At 42.5% G+C, this 23,250-nt stretch overlaps 1 protein-coding gene across 6 annotated transcripts in view; it reads left to right on the plus strand.

Moving 5' to 3' along the window:
* Positions 1-23,250, plus strand: part of RBM33 (RNA binding motif protein 33) — a 135,368-nt gene that overhangs the window by 94,893 nt on the left and 17,225 nt on the right. For 3 of the 6 annotated variants that reach the window (XM_087712479.1, XM_087712484.1, XM_087712482.1), the window contains 2 exons: positions 2,573-2,785; positions 5,697-5,885. In XM_087712479.1, the coding sequence (XP_087568605.1) occupies positions 2,573-2,785; positions 5,697-5,885 (402 nt within the window). Of the gene's footprint in view, positions 1-2,572; positions 2,786-5,696; positions 5,886-19,317; positions 19,356-20,858; positions 22,744-23,250 lie in introns of those variants that run through there. The other 3 variants (XM_087712480.1, XM_087712481.1, XM_087712483.1) reach the window with 3 other exon arrangements.

Genomic DNA, 23,250 nt, shown 5'->3' on the forward strand with positions numbered 1-23,250 from the left:
AACCTTAGTTTTTAGACCATATAATGAGATGTTAGCCTATAGAAAAGTTGTATTGTACCTTTGAAAAAGGTTTATGTCCACTTGAATATGATATATGAATATAATAACCATACTGAAGGGAAAATATGCCATATCTTGAATTTTCATTTTTTTAACACTCTAGATTTGCAGAATCTTTTATTTGCAGATCAACAGTTCAAGACATGCTATGACAAGGGATCTCCTGCTGAGCTTTACTTCTGATAGATCAGTTTGCCTAATCCTACTCTTGGCTTGTCATTCAAAAATAATACAAATATGAGTTTCTGAGGGACATTTAATGTTTTCAGCTCAAAGTAGGAAAGTGTGTTTATTTACCAGTAGGGACATATTACATTTCTCTGCTGCTGTATACATGCAGTTTTAAAGTTTTGCAGATTTATAACCATTGTAGAAAGATTTCACTGTGGATACTTCAACTTCAATTAAGATATTTTAAGATATAGAATAAAATATTAGAGAGGGAAACTCTCCTGGTATATACTTGGTTCTTATCTTCAGTTTATCATGTCTGTTTAAAACACATAGATCTTTACAGAGTTTACAGCCTTTCTAGAATTGTGTTGATTTTAATTTATCCTCAGAGTTTGGGATGGAATATTTCATTCAAGAATAACAAGGTGCCATTTCCACAATTTTTTTTTTAAGGAATACATCACATAATCATGGGTTGGCTTGATTTTCTTTGAACAATCATAATTAGAAAAGGACTGCCTAGTACAAAAAGACAGTAAACTGCTTGGATCAGACCAAAATCACAACTCTTCTTAATCTAGCATCCTTACATTTCCCTTAGGGATGTGCAAAACATTCTGTTATTTTGGGTGGTCAGTGGCTAAAACAGGGAGGAAAAAAAAGTTAAGTAAGATTCTGGGAAGTTCAGGGAAAGGTCATAAGGTCCATATAGAAATTAAGGTGGGAAGGAAGTGTGGTCCAATCTGAACCTGAGTTGAGAAGAAGAGTAAAAAGGCTGTCTATCCTTGAATAGATAATGAGGTGGAAGCAATGAAAATGAGACCTCTAAAATTTTGCAGTATTTATTTAGCATGAATCTGGTGAGATTCTTGTCAACAGATGAATAGCAATAAACATTGTGTTCAGCTGATTTCTTGCTCCTGACAGAAAATGACCATGGAATATGGATATGTATGCATGCATGCATGCATGCATTTATTTGTTTGTTTGTTTGTTTGTTTAATATTTATGTTAAAGCACCTGGTATGCCCAAATATGGGAGGGAGCATACTGCTTCCCTTTTGCCTTTCAGCTCTACCCTAGGAGCCTTCCAGGCAGAAAACCATTGTTGTATTGCATTTGTGCTGATAAATAAAGGGAGATTAGTATAGATCTATTTCAAGCTATTTAGCTCTCATCAGCTGGCCATACCCTTACTGGGATTCGAACCTGGGCTGTTTTTACATTTCTGTTGCAGTAGTGGGTAAAGGAAAGGATGCGGGAAATACTGATGAGCTGGCTGGTACACAGACCATGCAGAGATGGGGTGGAGAGCTATCAACCTTCCTCTAGTTTGCCTGTTATCTAGGGGTGGGCTTCAAAAATCTCAGCAACGGGTTCTTTTCCCGGTTCCTGGGTGGGCATGGCCATGGTAGACATAGTCTAGTCGGGCTCCTGCACCATGGGGCAGGGGAGGCATTTTCTCCTTCCCCAGGCTTTGGAGGCTCAAGCCTCTGGGAGAGCGAAAATTGCCTCCCGTTTCCGGCTTCCGGAACTTTAAGGAGGCCCATTTATCCCCTTACTGAGCCTCTGCACGGGGCCTGCACTTACCTTGCATCCAAAACGGGCCGCATGGAGACTCGTGGGAGGGGAAGAGTGGGATGGGCAGGGCCAGCCAAGGGTGGGATTTGGAGGTTCTCTGAACCAACCATAATGTTAGCTACGGGTTCTCCTGAAATTGGCCGAACCCATAGCAGCCCACTTTTGGAGCCATCTGAGAGGAATAGGGAAACAGGAAAGAGAAATTTGCTATTTGGGTTTAGTTTGGACAGGTTTTGATTTCCTGAAAAGGTGCGCATGAGCCAGAATGTGTTTGATTCATACTTGAATCAAAACATGTTTTCTATTTTGTGTACAATATATCTCCAAATGTTGACAGTCACCAATATGAAGTGCCTTCATGCCATAAGCGGTGCCTGAAAGCAACAGGTTCCCTAGCATTTTGTTATATAATTACATTGACTGAAAATTCTGAGAGTTAAGAGCCCCAGAACTAGAAGGATTCCACATTGGGCAAAGTTGTACAAGCATTTGATTCACATATAGATCTACTGGAGGGAAGAAACCTCTGTAATTGCTAACTCTAAGGAATAAATCACGCAGGTGCTACTAAATGCCTTCTCTTCTTAACCCTCTCTCAATTTTAGGAAGCCATGTACATTCTCTTTTGAATGAAGCATTATCTTAATACTTCTTAATCTGTTATCCAAGCTCCATTCCATAGTATAGTTGCCAAAAGCACATAGCAGATTTTTCTTTTTGTTTATGTTTTAAGCAAAATGTTTTACATTTCTTACAGGGTGGTGAGAATGTTGGCTTTTCTCATTTGGAAGAATCTGCTAACCGGCTTCCGCAGCTCTCGGAGCAGAGACATCAGCCGATGCGGAAGGTCACACTGACAAAGGGGACAGTGCAGCAGCCACATCAGCCTCATCAGCACCTTCTGTCACAGATCCATTCTACGTTTCCTCAAGGACTAAAAAATATCCCAGGGATACATCAAGTGAAAAAGGTATTGATTCTGGTTTGTCCTGATATCTTCATTAGTTGCTTGAAGAAATAACTTTTCAGGGTTATTGAGACGCTGAATTTGTTAACTACATTAGCTGTTGAGGTAGCAGAAAGATAATTTCTCTTGGTGGTATAGATTTGTGATTGTTGTTTTGACTTCTGGTAAAAGCTATAGCTGATGAAAACATTCCCATGTGAGTGCTGGTCCTCAGGTAATATTCTGGTATCTGATAGTTCCCAGATAAGATGGATTCCAATATTTAACATGGGAAGCACCAAACAGAATTGATGGGAAATATATTTTAACACTGCAGATAACTGTATTGGGAACCCTTGAGCTCAAATCCTTTTCTAAGATCTTTGCTACTGTGTAATTTTGTATAATAAAACACTGTTTAGAAGCCTGTTTTTTCTAACCCATGTATATTTATTGCCTCAATATACAGCATTGTGCAAAAGTACTAGGCATTTGTACAAAAATGCCGTAAATTAAGAATGCTTTCAGAAATAGAAGTGTTAATAATTTGTATTTTATCAATTAACAAAATGGAAAGAAAATGAACAGAAGAGAAATGCAAATCAAATTAAAATTTGTTGTCATCACTTTTTACCTTCAAAGCAGAATCAATTCCACAAAATCAAGGATTTTGTAGAACTAGCGCCAGATGTATTATACCAATTATGCCAAGCAGGTACTAATGAACGTCAATTTCTTAAGTGGGTTGAAACTCAGTCATTAATTGAAATAGTAGGAAGCTTAAATCTGGGTAAGGAACAGCCAAACTAAGGTGAGGTTGTGAAGACAGTTGCATGTCTCAAGTCAAGCATCTGAGCACAGGAACAAAAAGCATCAGCAAAGTCTCTCCTAGGTAAAGCAGTGGTCCTCAAACTTTTTAAACAGCGGGCCAATTCATGTCCCCTTAGACTTTTGGGGGGCTGGACCGGCCGTGGCCAGGTGATCATGTGACTGGATGGGTGTGGCTAGGTGGTCATGCGACTGGGTAGCCATGGCCAATTTAGCAGTCCATTAAACAATACACACAAATTAAAGTTTAATTTGTTATGCTCCTGGGGTGGAAAGCAAGTTAGTGAAAGGATGTGGCTGCCTTGGGTGTGTGTGTGTGAGGAACCTCTGTTTGTGTGTGTCTCTCCCTCCCTCCCTCCCTCTCTCTTTCCCTCTCTCTTTCTCTCTGGAGGCTGGGGAGGCAAAACCAGACCTGGTTTTGGACTTGGTTTTGGCCTTTTTGACCTGTAGAACCACTCTGCTGCCCCAAAACAGGAACATTTTTGCACTCGTGAGGCCTGCGCTCATCCCATTTTTGGCCTCTTTGGCCTCCACGAAAACTCTGCCACCCAAAAATGGACATATTTTTGGCCTACTGAGGCCTCCATGTATCTCCTTTTTGGCCTCCTCGGCCTCCAGAAGGTGGGTGGGGGCTAGTGGGTAGGTGGGGCAATGTGGGCGGGGGAGCCTCGTGATCCTGCACGGGCCAAGATTAATGGCTTTGGTGGGTCATATCCAGCCCACAAGCCATAGTTTGAGGACTCCTTTCAAACCAGCATCATCGAATCTGTTTAGGATTACATGAAGAGACAAAAGACAGCCTACATCCACAGAAGATCTGAGGGTTAGTTCTCCAAGATGTTTGGAACAACCTTGAAGGAATCTTGCCGAGTTCTTTCAAAAACTCTGCACAAGTGTACCTGGAAGAATTGATACTGTTTGATAGGGGTAGTCACACCAAATATTGATTTGATTTGGATTTCTCTTCTGTTCATTTACTTCCCTTTTTGCTAATGGATAAAAAAGTAAATTATTAACACTTCTGTTTCTGAAAGCATTCTTAATTTATAGCATTTTTGCACAACTGCAGGATACTTTTACACAGAACTGTATGTCAGAGTTTCGGGGAACTTATGGAGTGGTTGTAAAGAGGGAAGAGTTCATTTGAGTTGAGTACACTGCTGGAAATAAAGAGTTCATGAAGAACATGGATGTTGCTTTGGCTTTGTTGTTTTAGGACTGTCTTCTCCTAGGGATGGAACTTCTTGTTACAGTGGAGCTTCGCTATGATTTCCAATTGATGCACGGTGAAAGCTCTCATGTCTGTCATTGATTGTAACCTTCAGTTAAATGAAACAGTGCATCAGAGACCAACAATTTTTAAAATGGCATACCTCAAAAGGACTAACTTACAGAAAGCATCCACAGTTTAGGGCCCATGATTCCCGTGGGACTCAAATTCGGGCAAAGTTGTGGCTGCTTCAGTGCTGCCACAATCACATGAGCCTCATTTTCAGAGTTCCCCTTCCAGTTTCCTGCAAGAAAACTCAATGGCGGGAAGCTGGACATCTCCCACTAAGGGGTGGTTTTTTGTTTTTTGTTTGGTTCATTCTGTTTCTCTCTTTACATAAGGAAGTTTTCTATTCAGAAGGTGTGTAATGACTGAGGGGAGACAGAGGGAATTTAACTCTGTTTAATTAACAACAGCTAACAGGCAACAACAGAAGTAAGCACCGGCAGCAATAATATTCAGCCAGGCTGCTATTTATACCTAACAGCTGTCAGCAGCTTAGCCAATGACGCGGGGTTGTTTTTCCCGCCGGCCGAGCTGTCAACGGCTCAGCCAATGGGCGGAGAGTCTGCATGTGTGCCCATGAGGCAATGCTTCCTCGGGGATGTAACAGACTATCTCTGAAAGGATGATACCAATGGATCATAGGTTTCCTGGTCCATGATTTCAATGAAAGTGAGCTGAGAGAACTATGACTGTCTGGCCATCAGCTGTGTTTACAGATGGAACTTCAGTCATTTGCCTTCCAGACCTTCTAAGAGAATAGATAACTTTCTTGTTAAATCTGTCAGATGACGTAAGCAGGAGCAGGAAATCAAATTCTTTTTCTCTCACCAGGGTATTCTGCATGGGAGAGGCAGGGGGATCGTGAGCCAGATGGGCCGAGGCCGCTTAATGTCAAGTAAGCCAAATCTGCGGGTGGTGGAATGCAAACCTCAGCCCAGTGTGGTGTCAGTGGAAGGGCTTTCTTCATCCACCACGGACATTCAGCTGAAGAACCTGCTCATGTCAGTAGGACCCATCCAGGTAGATCATCTCCCGCCTTCGTTATTTTTGCCAGAAATCTTCAATCTTTGCGAAGCTCTAGATCAGTGTTTCTCAACCTTGGCAGTATTAAGATGTTTGTGTCACGTTGCGGTGTTCATCAAGAACACAAACAGAGAAGCAGGGTGTTGCAAATGCTTTACCTGTATTGTTGCAAAACACTAGCCAACACTAGATGACGAAAAGCACAAATAAGCAAGATCAGCTCTAATCTGGTTAACCACACCATTGTAATATATACTCTTGACCCCACCCTAATTACCCATACACCACAACTCCTCCCTGTTCCCTAGTGATGACGCCGCCTATCAATCACCCCCCACCCCCCCGAGAATGTCCATGCAAAGAACACCCCCACTCCCACCCAAGATGCTAGGTGGGTGATGTCATTCAAATGGAGCTCACCAGCTAGGGAACAGTGGAGTCCAGCCACGTGATCTGCAGCTAGCCGAAGCCCCGTCTGCTACAGGCTGATGATGTTACCACTAGAGCTGGCAGGACAAGAGGAAGAAGGAGCATGCAGGACAAATCTGGGAGAGCTGGGATCGCAGGGAAACTGATTGTCAGGGTGTTGGGGTAGCAATAGCAATAGCAATAGCAGTAGACTTATATACCGCCTCATAGGGCTTTCAGCCCTCTCTAAGCGGTTTACAGAGTCAGCATATTGCCCCCAACAACAATCCGGGTCCTCATTTTACCCACCTCGGAAGGATGGAAGGCTGAGTCAACCCTGAGCCGGTGAGATTTGAACCGCTGAACTGCTGATCTAGCAGTCAGCTGAAGTAGCCTGCAGTGCTGCATTTAACCACTGCGCCACCTCAGGTAGACACGCTGGACCCATCCGCGCGAATGGCAGCCCAAGGGCTGACAGTTTGGACTTTAATTCCCAGAATCCCGCAGCTAACATAGCTGACTGGGGGGATTCTTAATAGTTGAAGTCCGGCCATCTTAAAATCGCCATGGTTGAGAAACACTGCTCTATACATTTGAAAGAAGTGGCACAATTGGAGGTGCTTGGCTGTTAACTACGTACATTTAAATATATGTAACCGCTATTATCTGAAATAGGGTGAAAAACAAACAAACCCTTTGAATCAGTAAAAGGTATTCCACCTGCATCCCACTGAATGTGTTTGCAAGCTTGATCTGGTCACAGATTGAACCCATTTTCTGAGTTACACATTAAATATAAATAAACCAAATGGACTGGATTTGCATAGCAGCAATAAGCCCCAAGAGAAATTAGCTAAAAACTAGACCGTGCTTAAGCAGGTTGTGCAACTGCAGCCACCAAATCTTCAATTTGGTTAAAAAAATTGGCAGGGTGAAGTGCTGTTTCGCATTTTGTACCTAAATGTACTTCTCTTGGTTTTTATAGCGCTCTTTTGGAAAAATTCCATTCAATGCTAACAGGGAAACCTAATAGCAATAGCACTTAGACTTACCACTTCACAGTGTTTTACAGCCCTCTCTAGGCTGTTTACAGAGTCAGCCTATTGCCCTCAACAATCTGGGTGCTCATTTTACCCACCTCGGAAAGTTGGAAGGCTGAGTCAACCTTGAGCTGGTCAGGATCAAACTGCCAATCTGCTGGTGGTTGGCATCCGGCAGTCAGCAGAAGTAACCTGAAGTAATGCACTCTTAAGCACTGCGCCACCCCAGGGCTCATGATGAGAATAATCTCTTAAGCAAATATTTTGATAGATGTCCATTTAAGACTGAGCTCCTAAAGGCCTGTTTCTCATGGAATTGCCTCCACATGCTCTCACATCCAGATAGATCAAAAGTGATGCCCATGGTTAGGTTCTTCATCATCATGTAGAAAAAAAAATTAAATATTAGAGGATCCTGTTTTCATTTGATTGTAGCATGTCTCCTAAATTATGAAGTAGCTGCAAAAAGGAGGACAGGGACTTATTCTGCAACCAAGTAATGTACGGGACTCTTATTAAAGTGATATTTATCACCTGTGAAGGAAGAAGGTAAGTGTAGAGCCTGCTGTATAGGGTGAAAATTGAAATCCCCTTTGCTGAACAATATCTATCTCTGTCTGTCTGTCCGTCTGTCAGTCCGTCCGTCCATCCATCCATCCATCTACTTACCTATCCATGATATATCTCTCTCCATCTACTTACCCATCCATCATCTGTCTATCATGTATCCATCCATCCATCCATCTATCTTATCTTATCTATCTATCCAGCCATTCCCCTCCCTCCCCTACCTGAATTTTAATTAAAACCTCCAAATTGAATTTGAATACTAACTAACCCTAACCTTAACCTAGGACTAAACAGGGCCTAATTTTTTCAGATCATCTAAATTTGGCTAGGTGCTGACACATAATGGCTCAGGAATTACTGAACTATAGTTTAAAGTAGTAGCAATTGAGTTAGGATTAAGCATGTATAATTTAAATAAATTGGCACAGAGACCCATCTGTCTGTTGCTCTTGATGCAAATATTTGAGATTAGCAGTATCGGCGTTCTCTGAGCCAGCTGGGAAAAAATGTTCCTTGCCAAGTCCATCTGTCTCTAGGTGAAAATGTCAACCAAAGTACATTTCCAGTTTCAAGGGGACACTAGTACAGAATATCCATGAATGTTCTTTTCACTAATAACTTGCCATCTGTCTTCAAATTGATTTTGATGTTATTACTTAAATATTCATTTGCTATGCTTTTTGGTTCTTCTGTTGGGCCCATATGGAAATATTATTTAACTAGATATTTTCTGCAAGAATGAAGAAAGAAAAGAACTCTTGCTATTGCTATTGTTTCTGGATCTTAGGACATTACATGGTCATAGTTGGTTGGGAGTTTCCCATTTGCAGGATCTCAAGGCACAATAATCATCATGTGTACGGGTTGTCTTAATTCAGTGAGGAAACTGTACAATAGGAAAAACACATACAGATGAGTGGGCAAGAGTTGGAAACAATTAAAGCACAATCACTTTCTTAAAGAGCAGCAAAAGATAAAAGAAAACTGCTGTCATCACTTGAGAGCAAACCGGGGCATTTTACAGTCCGGAGGCCACATCTGGCCCTTTGACTATCCCTGTCCAGCCCACAGCATTAGCGGTGCTTCAATGGGGTGGGAGTGGGGGATGGCCTCTACAACAGTCCCAGTTTTTCGTGTTCTTTGGAAAAAGTAATTTCCCACCTCTGCTCCAGAGAGAGATCAGAGATGACCATGCACCCTTGTTGTCATCCTTTTTGTGAAGAGCGTGGTTGCCTGCATTGGAGGATCTTCTATCTCTGTGGAGCCTGTAAAACTAGGGTCTTAAAGGCTGTTGGTGGACAGAAGAGGCTGTCCATTGCAAACCCTATTTTTATAGATGTGGAAGGGATAAAAAAAGCTGGATTTTAGCAGGTGGTTAAATTTATCCACTAAAATTCTGAGCAAGCAGGTAGTCCTTCACTGAACAACCACAATTGGGATCAGAATTTCTGTTACTAAGCAAGATGGCTGTTAAATAAGACATCCATGATTCTACAGCCTGTTTTCTCACAGTTGTTAAGCGCATCACTACAATTGTTAAATTAATCACATGGTGTTAAGTAAATCTAGCTTTCCCCATTGACTTTGCTTGTCAGAAACTGGTTGGGAGGCCACAAACTGCAATCAAATAATCTGGAGATTCTTTAACTGGTCTAATACATGCTGGTTACCCGTGCCCAAGTTGTGATCATGTGACCATGACCATGAGGATTCTGCTATAGTCAGAAGTGCAAGGACCAATCATAATACACTTTGTTCCATGCTGTTGTAATTTCAAATAGTTACTAAATGAATTGCTCAAAGACTACTATTACTTAACTAAGAGGAAGGATTTTTGAATTGAGGGACCTATTGCAGAATAAGCATGCATGTCTTTGAGTTTGAAGCCTGACACAAATGCTTTTATAAATCTACTAGCCGATAATCCAGTGTTACTCGGGTATTTATTTATTGGGAGAAAATGTCAGGACCAAACGTAATTTCTAATGTTGGATTGTCCGCCTTACCAGAGGGTACCTCCTGGAGTACTGTGAAGCCATTACCATGGCAACTCCACTGCACTGTACAGTAGAAGTCAGCAGTACGGCATAACAGGCTATATCTTAACAGAAGACATCCACCAAGGGGTGTTAGGGTTTCTTACCCCCACAGTATTTTTCTCCAGAAAGTAAGTTATCTGTGTACCATGTTTGGTTGAAATTGCTCGAGGCGTTCCAGAGTTATGCCCGAACATACACACACACAGCCATTTATATGTATTCCCCCCAATTGTTACTCAAAATTCTGGAAATAAGCTGGGATAAATGGAGAGCTATCCCAGCATAAAAATGGCATACTTTTCTTGCCACATTTGTTAAGTAAATCATTGCAGTTGTTAAGTTAGTAACAGGGTTGTTAAATAAATCTGGATTCTCCATTGACTTTGCTTATCAGAAGGTCACAAAGGGTGATCCCATGACTTAGAGGCACAGCAATAGGAACCAGTTGTCAAGCATCCGAATGTAAATCACATGACCATGGGGATGCTGTATTGGCCGTAAGTCACTTTTTTCCATGCTGTTGTAACTTTAAACGGTCACCAATTGAACTGTTGTAAGTCAAGAACTACCATACCTTTACTTCTGAGCGCTTCCGGTTCTGGCCCTACTAACCTTTGGCTTCCCTTTCATTGCTACCGTTGTTGCCTTTGGCCTCCACAGGTAATCTCTGGTGGCTTAATGGTGATCCTTAATGAGTCCTCTCCCCATCTCCAATAGCACTGTTAAGTTCACTGCCCCATGAAGACAGCTTGAGCATCTTCTACCAATAGTCGTATAGAAAGAAGCTTGTTCTATTCAATTTTCAAACAGCTCTGGCAAAATCAGTTCTTGCAGCTGTTCCTTTTTTTTGTAAGATACAGTATTGAATCATTAGAGAGCTCATTATAGTTAAAGAGAATAATTGCACGTAATATTTTTGCACTCCTAGAATATATTAAAAGGGAAGTGATATAACAATTCAATTTAATCAGCAAAGGATGTGATCTGTATAGTAGTAGCAACATGACATAAGATAATCTTTTAACATATATTTATAACATCGAAGCCGGTGTGCACGCGTGTCAGAGGTGGCACCCAGAGCCCTTTCTGTTGGCACGCGCTTCATCGCAGCTGCGCTTCTGGTTTCCAGCATGCGCATCCCTGCCGACCAGCGGATCTTCATGCGTGCCAGAGCCCCGGAAACCCAAAGACTAGCTGGCCGGTGCACATGGGTGTGCCAGCCACCTAGTTTTCGGGTTCCTGGGGCTCTGGCGCAAGCGCACGTACACACACACTGATTCCGGTTTGGGTACTCAGTGCCGAAAAGGTTCACCATCACTGATCTAGGCTGTTGCAGTACTTTTTGGGGAAAGAAGCACCTTGTACAAGTAGCCTTGTACTCTTTAACTGCACCTTCCAGTTTCTTTACATTTGTGTTTCTGTGCCCTTATAAAAATCCAGTAATGTTTTCAGTATAGACTTTAAGATAACACACCCTATAATGCTAAAAAGAGGAGGGGGGAGATGCTGTCCTCTCCCCCCCCCCAAAAAAAATCACCATGTGTCTTCTGCTTCACCATGTGTCTTCTGCTTGACATTCGCAGAGTTATGGCACAACCTAGTGCTCACTCAGAGTAACTGCAACATTTTTCAGTGAACTCACTTTATTTAGAAAATGACTATACAGGTGTATTACAAGCTTGAAATCCAGATTTAAAATGAAATACACACTGATTTGACATGACGTTCAACTAATTTGAGGATTATATTAAAGATAAAGTTTATTTTTTATTATGGACTGAATGAGTTTAGACTGTAATTTTTCCAAAGTTATGGAAAAATCTATTTGTGAATCCTGTTTTCTAACTGGTTTTGAAAACTGGGAATTCTGGGAGGTGAAGTCCATACAAGTTGCCAAGATTGAGAAACACTGCTCTAGCCTGTATCATGTGTACTTGTATGTAGGAGCTATTCCCTAAATCCATTTTGTATACTTTGCAGGAAAATTATCATGATGTTAATGTTGCAGCAGCTCCTCATCTCTGCTGCTCTCTTTCCCTTTGCTGCCTCTCTCCCTCTCCCTGCATATTCATCTCTTATTTCCAATATACAAATAAGTAACTATTTATCTATAGATGGTTGTGATGGATAGTATACAGTATGAAATCTGATCAGTTTATCTACAGGATACCACTTAAGCTGATTTTATCTTTTGCAGTGATGTGGTTGATGCTGCTTTGATGATTATTTTGGTGACTCTGGTAAAGTGTGTATTCTCAATGCACTTAAAGCAAATTGTATGCACAAGTTGCCAGTAGCCCACCCTCATTTTTCACTGTCGATGGCATAGAGGTCTCCGTGGATATTATGCTTTTCTGCTGGGAACCAAATAGCGGCTATTTTGGTCTATTTTAGTTTAATGCAACCATCTCACTATTCAAAATGACTCTGGGCAGCTTGCAATACAATAAAAACACAAATATGAAAATATTAACCTTAACATGGATAAAACTATGCATCAAATCCACAGGATTGTTTGCTCTGCCCTATAATGCAGTGTTGGTCATATTAGAGTAAGCAAACTTTCCCCAGTAGGTGTTCAAAAGGGCTGTAGCTGTGATAAAATGAACATATTTTCTGGAGGAATATTGCAGGATTAGCCAGGATTGGGTATTGTGATGTCCAATTGGTCTCGAGACAGAGTTAATTTGAAGCCACGCCTCTGTGCTCCTTGCTTCTGGTTCCCAGTTTCAATTCTGGGAAAGAAAGGTTGTTTTTGGTTCCTGATTCTTCCAAAAACAATCCAGTGCCATTCTGCAAAGTCCTTCTCTCTGCCTTCTTCCCCTTGCCTCCATCTGATACCTGGAAGCCTCCTCTGTGGCTTGCTCCCAGCCGCCGGTAAGGGATTTAAAAGTTGCTTCTTGGGTCTTTAGAGGCAGGATGTCATTATGGTGGCCATTTGGGGGCCTCAATTCCAGCAGGCCGCATGGGCTGGGACAGAGGCTTTATGAAGCCTCGTTTTCATCCCTGCCTTCCTGGGTGGCCATCCTTTCTAGCGTGACCCGTCAAAAGCGCGGACGGCAAAAGCGCGATCGACAAAATCGCGCCTTTGACGTCATCACAGCGCGACGAAAAAGATCGAAAAATTCAAATAAAAATTAATAAAAATTAAATTAAAGCAAGCCGATTCACATAAAGGTAAGGGTTAGGGTTAGGGTTAGGTTAAGGGTTAGGGTTAGCTTTAGAGCGTTAGCGTTAGGGTTAGGATAAGGGTTAGCGTTAGGTTTTTCGTTACTTTAACGGTTAGGTTTTGGGTTAGGTTTAGGGTTAGGTTAAGAGTTAGGTTTAGGGTTAGGTTGGGGGGGCTTAGGGTAAGGTTTTCGCTTTATTTTTACAATTTTTCGATCTTTTTCGTCGTGCTGTGATGACGTCACAGCGCGCTTTTGTCGAGCGCGATTTTGTCCTACGCGCTTTTGTGGTGGAACCCCTTTCTACAGCAGTGGCAGCGACAAGGCCCTGCAGGCCTACATTGAAACCAGTAGGCCCAGAGCCATGCGGTTTGCAAAAGGGGCAGGAAAGGTCTACCAGAGGCTGATTTCGTCGCATGGAGGCCGTGAGTGATTGGGGGAAGCTTTTTTTGGTCACTGCTATTTCTGGTGAGCTGAATCTGATGGAGTCCTGACCTGGTGCCATGGCAGATACAGAGGAGAGGCCGGATTCCCCCCCATTGTCCCCTTGGGAGGGGACCTCCAGTGGGGCACGAGTGAGGCCCACAGCCTCCGTTAGACTGTGAAAAACTGCAGCAGCTGGAAAATCCTCCAAGGCCTTGCAGAAGGATGAAGAAAGGAGGCACAGGGCCCCGGAAAAGCAGGTGTCCAGGGCTGAACAGAGGGGTAAGACTAGTTCTCCCTTGAGGTCTAGATCGCCCATTAGATTTAGGTCTAGGTCTCCTCACAGGGGGATTCCCCAGTGTATCTCAGGGACAAGTGAGGTCAGGTTTCTATTCCAACCTCTTTGTCGTTCCGAAGAGTTCGGAGAGATGGAAGGTGATTCTGGATCTTAAACTGCTAAATTTTCACTTAGTCTATAGAAGATTCAAGATGGCATCGCTTAAATCCGTCTTGGCGGGGGTCAGGCACAATGACTTCATTGCCTCCATCGACCTGACGTAGGCTTACCTCCATATCCCCATCTTCCCTGGCCATCGTAAGTATCTCAGGTTCTTCTATTTAGGTAGCCACTACCAGTATAGGGCCCTACCATTTGGCTTGGCGTCAGCGCCTCGGATCTTCACTAAGATCCTAGCCGCAGTGGCGGCTTACCTCCGTGAGCGCTCTGTCAGGGGCCGATGGCATCTTAGTCCAAGCAGCATCATTTGAGCAGGCTAGGGAGGATCTTTCATTGGTGATATCCACACTACAGCAGTTAGGTTTTTTGGTTAACCTAGATAAGAATTCCTTCATTCCTGCCACCAGGATTCCTCACCTGGGGACCATCATAGACTCTAAGCTGGGGAAAGTGTTCCTGTCCCACAACCGTAAAGTTAGTTTGTTAGCCTTAGTTAGACAAGTTGGAAGTCAACGTTTTGTTCCTGTAGTAGTGCTCTCCAGCTTGCTGGGGAAATTCATTTCTTGCATAGACATGGTGCCTTGGGCTCGTCTATATGCGAGACTGCTCCAGTGGCGTCTCCTGCCACATCAGAGGTCAAACTCCAGCAATTCCGAGGAAAAGGTTCCAGTGACACCACGGGTGCAGCTGTCATTGAGGTGGTGGCTCTCCCCAGTGTTACACGAGGGCTGCGAGTTCAGGGAGCTGGAGTGCCTCATCCTGACAACAGAAACCAGCTTGTTCGGGTGGGGAGCTCTCTTGGAGTCCCGGATGGCGCAGGGGCATTTGACCTGGTTGGATCTCCAACACAATATAAATTGGCTGGAAGTGCAGGTGATTCACTTGGCATTGCGGCACTTCAAGGACCATGTTCAGAATCGAGATGTCTTGTGCTGACTGACAACTGGGCGGCAAAGGCCCACGTCAACTGACGGGGTGGCACACACTCCAGGGCTCTTCGATCCGAGGCAGTGGCACTCGGTGCCTGGGCGGTGAGGCATCTTCGATCGCTCAGGGCGGAGCACATCACAGAAGTGAAAAACCATCAACCCAACTGGCTCAGTCAGGCCATGGTCGACCACGGGGAGTGGAGCCTTTCTCTGAAACTGTTCCAAGCCATCTGCTCCAGGTTCGGCCATCTGGAGGTGGATCTGTTTGCCACACCGCAGAATGCTCAGGTGGATCGGTTCTTCTCTCAGTTCTCGGCTCGGGGGATGGAGAGAGTTGACACGCTTTGAATTCCGTGGCCAGAGGGCATGCTCTACGCTTTCCCTCCCTTTCCCCTTCTCCCTGGGGTAGTTCGGAAAGTGATATCAGAGAAGGCGGAGCTCATCTTAGTGGCTCCCTACTGGTCGTGCCGGGCATGGTTCGCGGACCTAATGTGCCCGTCAGTGTCACACCTGTGGAGGATCCCGGGGAGGGATGTGGACCTCAGACGGGAACCTGGTGCATCCCGAGCCACAGTGGCTGCAGCTAGTCATGTGGAGATTGAGCGGGAGCGCCTAAGGACAGTCCAGCATTCACAGAGGGTGATCTTCACAGTTGAGGCTTCACGCAAGGGTTCCACCACTAGGATTTATGATTTCACCTGGTGGGTCTTTGCAGAGTGGTGCCGGGTCTCGGGAGTGAATCCTCGCGAGGCTTCGGTACCGCACGTCTTGGAATTCCTCCAAGATGGATTGGATAGGAGGCTCTCACATGGCACTCTCAGGAGACAGGTGGCGGCCCTCTCCACGATTATTCGGGGAGAGGGGCTCCTTCCACTTTCCCAGGCCCCGTTAATTAAGAGGTTTTTGAAGGGTGCAGGGAATCTCCGTCCCCCAGTAATCCACAGGTTTCCGACATGGAGCCTCACTATGGTTCTCCAAGCATTGACAGAAGCACCATTCAAACCTCTGGGGACAGTCGACCTGAAGTTCATAACCCTTAAGGTAGTGTTCTTTGTGGCAGGCACCTCAGCCTGTCGCATCTCCGAACTGGGAGCGTTGTCCTCCAGGTCGGATCTTTGTACATTCTACAATAATTGGGTCGTCCTGCGACTGGATCTGATTTTTGTTCCCAAGGTTAACTCCCTTTTCTACAGGTCACAGAAGGTGGTATTACTGGATTTTTGTCCAGACCTGTCTCATGATAGGGAGTGCCTTTGGCACTGGCTGGATGTCAGGCGTGCCTTGCGCATTTACTTGAGGCGCACGGAGGGCCTCAGGAAGTCTGAGGCGCTCTTTGTTTCCTTTTATCCATCTTCCCTGGGGAAGAGGGTGTCCTCCTCGGCTATAGGGAGGTGGATTAACCTGGCCATCACATTAGCCTATGAGGTTCAGCACCTTCCAGTGCCCCAGGATATCACAGCACACTCCACCAGTAGTGCGGCTACCTTGGCGGCCTGGGCCACACAGGTGCCTATCGTGGAGATTTGCAGGACGGCTACATGGGCATCCCCATCTCCCTTTATCAGGCACTACAGGTTAGACGCGTTTGCATCGGCTGATGTGGCGTTTGATCGTAGGGTGTTACAACAGGTGGTAGCACATGAAGGGCCCAGGACCAATAGTGCCCCCCCTGAGGGACACTAACTTGGATATGTCCCAATCCTGGCTAATCCTGCAAAATTCCTCCGGAAAATGACAGTTGGTCCTACCTGAACTGTTGTTTTAGGAGGTTTTGCAGGATTAGCCAGGTTCCTGCCCTAGCATTGGTCCAGGGGTTGGGCGAGTTCAGGGGGTAGGGTGTGTTCCTTTATGACTTGTTTTCAGGTGTTTTGCAGTGGTCTTGACTCGTTGAAACTGTGAACCAGAAACAAGGAGTACAGAGGTGTGGCTTCAAATTAACTCTGTCTCAAGGCCAATTGGACATCACAATACCCAATCTTGGCTAATCCTGCAAAACCTCTTAAAACAACAGTTCAGGTAGGACCAACTGTCATTCGAAGGGAAGACTAAAACATATTGCCATCCTTGCAGAAATTATTGAATTAGGTTTGCAAAATCCACCATTAGGCCAATAACTTGATAATATTTTCCACTGAGATTACATTTTTCACAGAGAAGGTCACAGTTGAATCATTTGCATTTTCAGGTAGGTCTAGAAATTCTGGGGACCACTGCCTACAGTTAGAGGGCCCAGTAGTCCAACTTGGTATGAGGCAGATTTGGACTTTGAAATGCCATTATGAATAGATGAATTTATATGTATATAAGCATATATACAGTATGTATGTGTGTATATGTATACTATCTTTCCCTGAAAATAGGACCGGGTCTTATATTAATTTTTCCTCCAAAAGATCCATTAGGGCCTATTTTCTGGTTAGATCCTATTTTGAAGGAAATATGGTACTAATTGCGCCCATCTGGTCGATCTGAACTGGGGCTTATTTTGGGGGTAGGGCTTTTATTACGAGCATCCTGCAAAATCATGCTAGGGTTTATTCTCCAGTTGGGTCTTATTTTCGGTGGCTGTGTGTGTTTGTGTGTGTGTGTGTTTGTGTGTGTGTGTTCAAAATGTTCTGGCTGTGAAATTTTGGGGCTTGGGGTCAGACATCTGATTATTTTTTTTTGTCCTATGGAGATTCTCAGTCATCCAGCTGGTAGTTGTCCAAAGGTGTTTTTTCAAAAGGCAACTGGACTTTCTGGTTTTTCTTTGAAGACGTTTCACTTCTCATCCAAGAAGCTTCTTCAGCCCGAATGAGAAGCAAAATGTCTTCAAGAAAAACCAAAAAGTCTGGTTGCCTCTTCAGAAAGCACCTTTGAGACAGATACCTAAATGTTACTGAGGTTGAGAAACACTGTTCTAAGAGTTAGTATATTTCTTTTCTTCGTACAAGATAGAAGATTGGGTTTAGGATTTTGACTGGGATTTGTGGAATCACTCTCCCTGCTGCCTCTACAGCAGGCGACAGTCAAGTTGGTCTCTGAATATTGATCGTGTCCCTGAGTGATTAAAGGTTAGAAATTCCCTTGACTGATTGGGATATATGTCTGAGAATGAGGTTTGCCTACAGGTGGTCCTCTATTAATTACTGTAATTGAGCCAGGAATTACAGTCATACATTATTTCGGTTGTATGTTGAGGCATCCACATGACCAGAAGTAAATTTCCAGATTTTTTTGTGGTGGTTGCTAAGCAAGTGCTAAATGAATGATGCTTGCGGTTAAGCAAACCCATTAATTTTAAAGTGTTATCTGGGACACCTCAATGGATTGTAAAGAAGGCCTGCTGGCATGCAGTCATGTGATTGCACAGGTGGACGAATGCACCCATTTATGATGGCGGGGTGTGTGTGCTTTATAGGCCATATAGCATCCATTCCATGGCCACGAACTTTGAACACTGGTAAAAGGACTGATTGTAAAGCAAGGTAATCTATAAATATTTATAACTGAAGAGACCCTTCAATAAAAAGCAACTAAATCTATACTAAGAAAATGTAAACTGACTTTTAATCCAGAATACCTCTTACAAATTGTGTATTTATTTATTTGTTAAATCTATTTGTCATTTATTTTGCTATAGAGCTCCTGTAGGAGACTTACAACAATTGTTGAAATAGTAGCTACACATAGGGAATACTTTACCTGAAATCTAGGAAGTTTCCGGAAAGGAAACACAAAGACCACAACAACTCCACACCAGCAATCAACGCCCAGATTTAATGCAGAGATTAAAAACAAAGGTTAATGTTAGATTAGTAGTAAAGTAGTAAACAACACCCCAATCAAGGAAATACCAACTCAGATGGACAACCCACAGTAAACAATAAACTAATCAAGGAATTACCAAGACCACTCCCACCAACACTGACAAGGCATGCCACTTGTATATAGACTGAAAGCAAATCCCACTCCCTACCCACAATGAAGATGTTACCTAGTTGGATAAAGAAATATCTGCAATAAAACAACCAAGCTCAGAGAGCACCAAAGACCCCACAGTTCAACCCTGAACTACAAATATTATCTTATATTTGTATCTAGGAAGTGTTAGTAAAAGTAAATTTTCCTTTGATTCAAATGCTGTTTAGTGTTTTCTTAAACTTATCTGTGTACATTTCTTAATGGCAGTGTGATTTTCCGCGGCCACTTTCTATTTACTACTGTATATTACCTCTGTCTCTAGTCTACAGCTCGATTTCTGATCCAAGTACTCACCTTTGTAGCTTTTTGAGATCAGCCAATGTTGAAAAACAAATTAATGTAATTCAGATATGCAGATACACGTAATATAGTATAATTCAGATGCACGTGTAATTCAGAAATGCAGATTTAACTCCATTTTATGTTTTCCTAGCACCTGTGTTTGGAATCCCCAAAGCAGAACCTGGTAAAGTAAGTTAATAAACAGTAGTAACCTCACTGTAATAGTATAAATATTTTCACTGCATATGATTATCACATCGAAGTCCTATATTCTGAAAATATTTATTTGAATGTCGAGTATTGGTTAAAAAAACAACCCAGTTTACAGGTAGTCCTTGACTTTCAACCAGTTGCTTAATGAACCATTCAAAGTTATGATGGATTCCCCCCCCCCTCCCCAAAAGGTCTTTATGACCTGTTTTCAGTGGTCCCATTTGGTTGCTTGGCAACTATTCCGCATTTACAGCCATCTGCGATCTGATGATCGTGATATTTGACATTTTTGCTGAAAATCAGCATTTACTTTCAGTTTTCAGCAAAAATGCCTCATAGCGAACAATATTTAAAGATTCCTGGAAAAGAAATAATAAAAATCAGATCAGACATGTGGGTGGCCTGCTTTATGACCATCATGACTTTTGACTGTAATCAGTAAGTTCAATTACAGTCGTAAGTCAACAACTACCTGTATTTTAAAACTTCCTTAATGGTTGTTAATCCTTTTAGAAAACTCCATCCTTAGTCTGGCATGGTGAAATGCCTTGGACTACCTCTCCCATCATATCTTGCCACCATGTTGAATAGAAATTGCAGTCCAAAATCTCCTGTTTGAGCAGGAGGAGACTTCCAAGGTCCCTTCCAATCCTATTATTCTATGTTGTAAACCAGACCTGCCAAACTGGCGACCAATGGGGAGGATACGTCACGCCACCCGGCTCCACAAAGGCAAAAAAAAAGTCCCAATATGTCACGATCTGGCCCATGACACGATCAAGTTTCACACCCGTTTTCTAAAGCATCTGGAGGGCAGGAAGTGGGGGAGGAAGTTCTGAAACTTGACAAATTATTAGCTTCTGTGGACACCCTAGTACAGGACTGTCAAACTCAAAGCCTGCGGGCCATATCTGGTCCAGGATGTGGTTAAATCTGGCCCTTGGGGCTGCCTTGGAAACAGCAAAGGGCCGGCGCCTTAGCCCCATCCCAGGACAGCTGGTCACTGATTTACAGCTTGGCCATCCGTGGGGCCGCACTGGAGCCAGCGAGTGACTGCCCCACTTCCTGGGTGCATGCTGAACACAGCGGATAGTCCAGCCCCGCCCAGGCCACCACAAGCACCCCTGACGTAAGTGACATGGAGCTGGCCACGCTCACCCAGACCATGCCCACCCAGTCCGCTGCGACCACCCAGCCATGCCCACCCAGCTCCCCAAGGTCAACTACAACCCTAATGCGGCCCTCAATGAAATTGAGTTTGACAACCCTGCCATAGAACGAGGACCACAAGTTGGAACAGGCATTGGCCAAAAATTAAAATTGTGACGGCTTTCTTTAATTGTTTACAATTATTTACTAAGAAAAGCTGTGATTTTAGCTGTGTGTCCTCAATGAATTTTATAGACTGCTATCCTAAGAACTGATATAGTAGCTAAATATAGCTTCTTCTTCTCTTCCCTCCTTAATTGGCTGTCGCAGGAAGCTGGAAGCTAAAGCATTGGGAGCATATTCTGCAATAGTTGAGAGAGAAGCCCCTAACTTGATTGTGAGAATCAATTATTAGCAAGAGGGCTGAAGAAGGTTCAGGAGAGGGGAGACTGCCAGTTGACAGAGGAGAAAGTACTGCATTGCCGCTGCTGGGGACATTCCCCTTCCATGGTCATTTGTCCTTCCGTTGACTTAACTGGACATTTAAGGATATTATTCCTCTCAGGCAATAGAGGACATTCTTTGTGACTGAGGACCCCTTTATTCAGGGGGAAAAGTTTTGGTTTTTGTGTTTCTAAAAAGATATTGTAACTTAGTTTAACGTTGTAAGTTGATTTTGTAACAAAATCAGTCCAAATTTAATGGCCAAGGAACAACCTAGCAGATTTAAGAATATGCATGGTAAATATGGAGCAGCAAATGTTCCCTAATTTCTCCAAACATTACTTTACCTTCATTAACAGTTGGAAATCCAAAATAGGACTCTTTATACAGTTGGTGTTGAATGCTATGTCTGCCCAGTTTTCAGTTCTGAAAGGTTAAACAATGGCAACTGTAAAATTACAAGAAATTGAAGTTATTTAGTTTTTCAGTTTAAAATAAAATTTAAGAAAATTATGTTCTCCATTATAACAATATCAAGTTGCAGAAGTTTTCATTAAAAACAAACTGCTAAAACCAATTCCATTGACTTCTGTTAATTTTTTTGTAAAGAAGATTAGATAATCCATAGGCCTGAGCTGATAAATTAATGTGTGAGTTATTAAAAATCAGAAACACAGTCCAGTTAATTGGATTGTGTGTCATCATAAAATAGCAGCTTTCTGAAACTTCAAATATATTCATTTGAAATCTCAGTAGGTTAGCACTATTACTTAAGATGTTTAAATGAAATGCACTTTCATTCATACTCATCTACATTTAATTTATATATATGTACTTTAAATTGGCTTCTGAGTCAAATTAAAAGTTGTTTCTTGTTTTTTCTATAATTCTGGTTTACGTGGATATACTTGAACAACGATTCTTGAGGTAGAAAATCGATGTTGATGCCTGAGTTCATAAGCTAATTATCTATGGTGTACAAAATGTTAAGATAGAAATAGAACTTATTGTTGGTGAAAAATATAGCATGCAAACTTAACTTTGGGAACCAATCGTCATGGCACCAATAATGGAAACTATTATATCTCTTGGCTGCTTGACAAAGTAAAGTTAAATTCTCAACCAACACCAGAAAAATCTGTTAGAGCTATTTGTAAAGAACTCGAGGGATGATATTCTGATTTGTTCAGAAGTGTTGAATATTATTTGGTCACTCTGGGATACGAACTGCTCCAAAATAGACATCCCTGTCATAACGATGGGCAAGATACCCTTTTATCATGAGCTCATAGCTGCAGCCTTTTAGACATGATGTAGCCCAACATGGTTTCATTCTATGAATAAATCTTTTTGATTCCATCATGTATTGTCACAATTAAAGTTGCACATTGCAATATAAGAAAGTTGTCAAAATACACATTATGTACCACAGAGGCATTTGGACAAAACATTCAACTGTAATTTCATTTGGGCTCATGTACTCCCCTCTCTGCTTCTTGGTTTGTCATTGAAGAGATGATTGGAAGCATTTTTTATTTTTTTGTAACTAGCCAGAGTTTTTTGTTATAATCTTACAGTTCGTATCTGGCTTCTCTGGGTAAAGCCAACTTTAAATTGTAATCTACAGTTCTGAACTTTTGAGATAAAAGTTAGATTTAGAATTAATTAAAAATCTTAGTTATTCAAAAACAATGATGGCTTTAAACCACTTTTGATCTTTATGTGACTATCAAGGAAAGCAGCCAAGCTCATGTACAGACTAGTCATTATGATTAGCTGAAAAAGAAATTATTTTTTCTGTTGACATACAACTTTAGAATATCTTTTAAAGGCAGCAGCTTTCACTGTACAAATTAGCTGTTTTGAACTTTTGAAACCACAGATCTAAACAAATGCAAGAAATTCAATTCCTGTGGATTCACCGTTTGTCTTCCATTATTTGATAGTACATTCTGATACAATTCCATTACATTCCCCATGATACGAAAACTGGACTGATATTTCACAAATCTTCCAATTCACCCACAAAGGTATTACATACCATCTTGTGCCTTATTGATAGAAACCTGCCATTACTGGATGAGTAAAATGTTTGCAACTAGTATTAGGATGGGAGAATGTACAGTATGTTTATTCTGAATGGTATTATGTTTGATCTCACTGTTAAAAGGTTAATGAAAGTTGGAAGTTTCATTAGGCTCGCATTCCTATTCTTGAGAGTTTTGCACAGTGATTCATAGCTTTGTTTAAAAAGGTTTTGTACAGATTTGTTTTCTAC

Source organism: Thamnophis sirtalis, unplaced genomic scaffold, assembly GCF_051295495.1.
Source record: "Thamnophis sirtalis isolate CommonGarterSnake01/CBP01778 unplaced genomic scaffold, rThaSir2_p1.2 scaffold_4, whole genome shotgun sequence".
Lineage (NCBI taxonomy): Eukaryota > Metazoa > Chordata > Lepidosauria > Squamata > Natricidae > Thamnophis > Thamnophis sirtalis.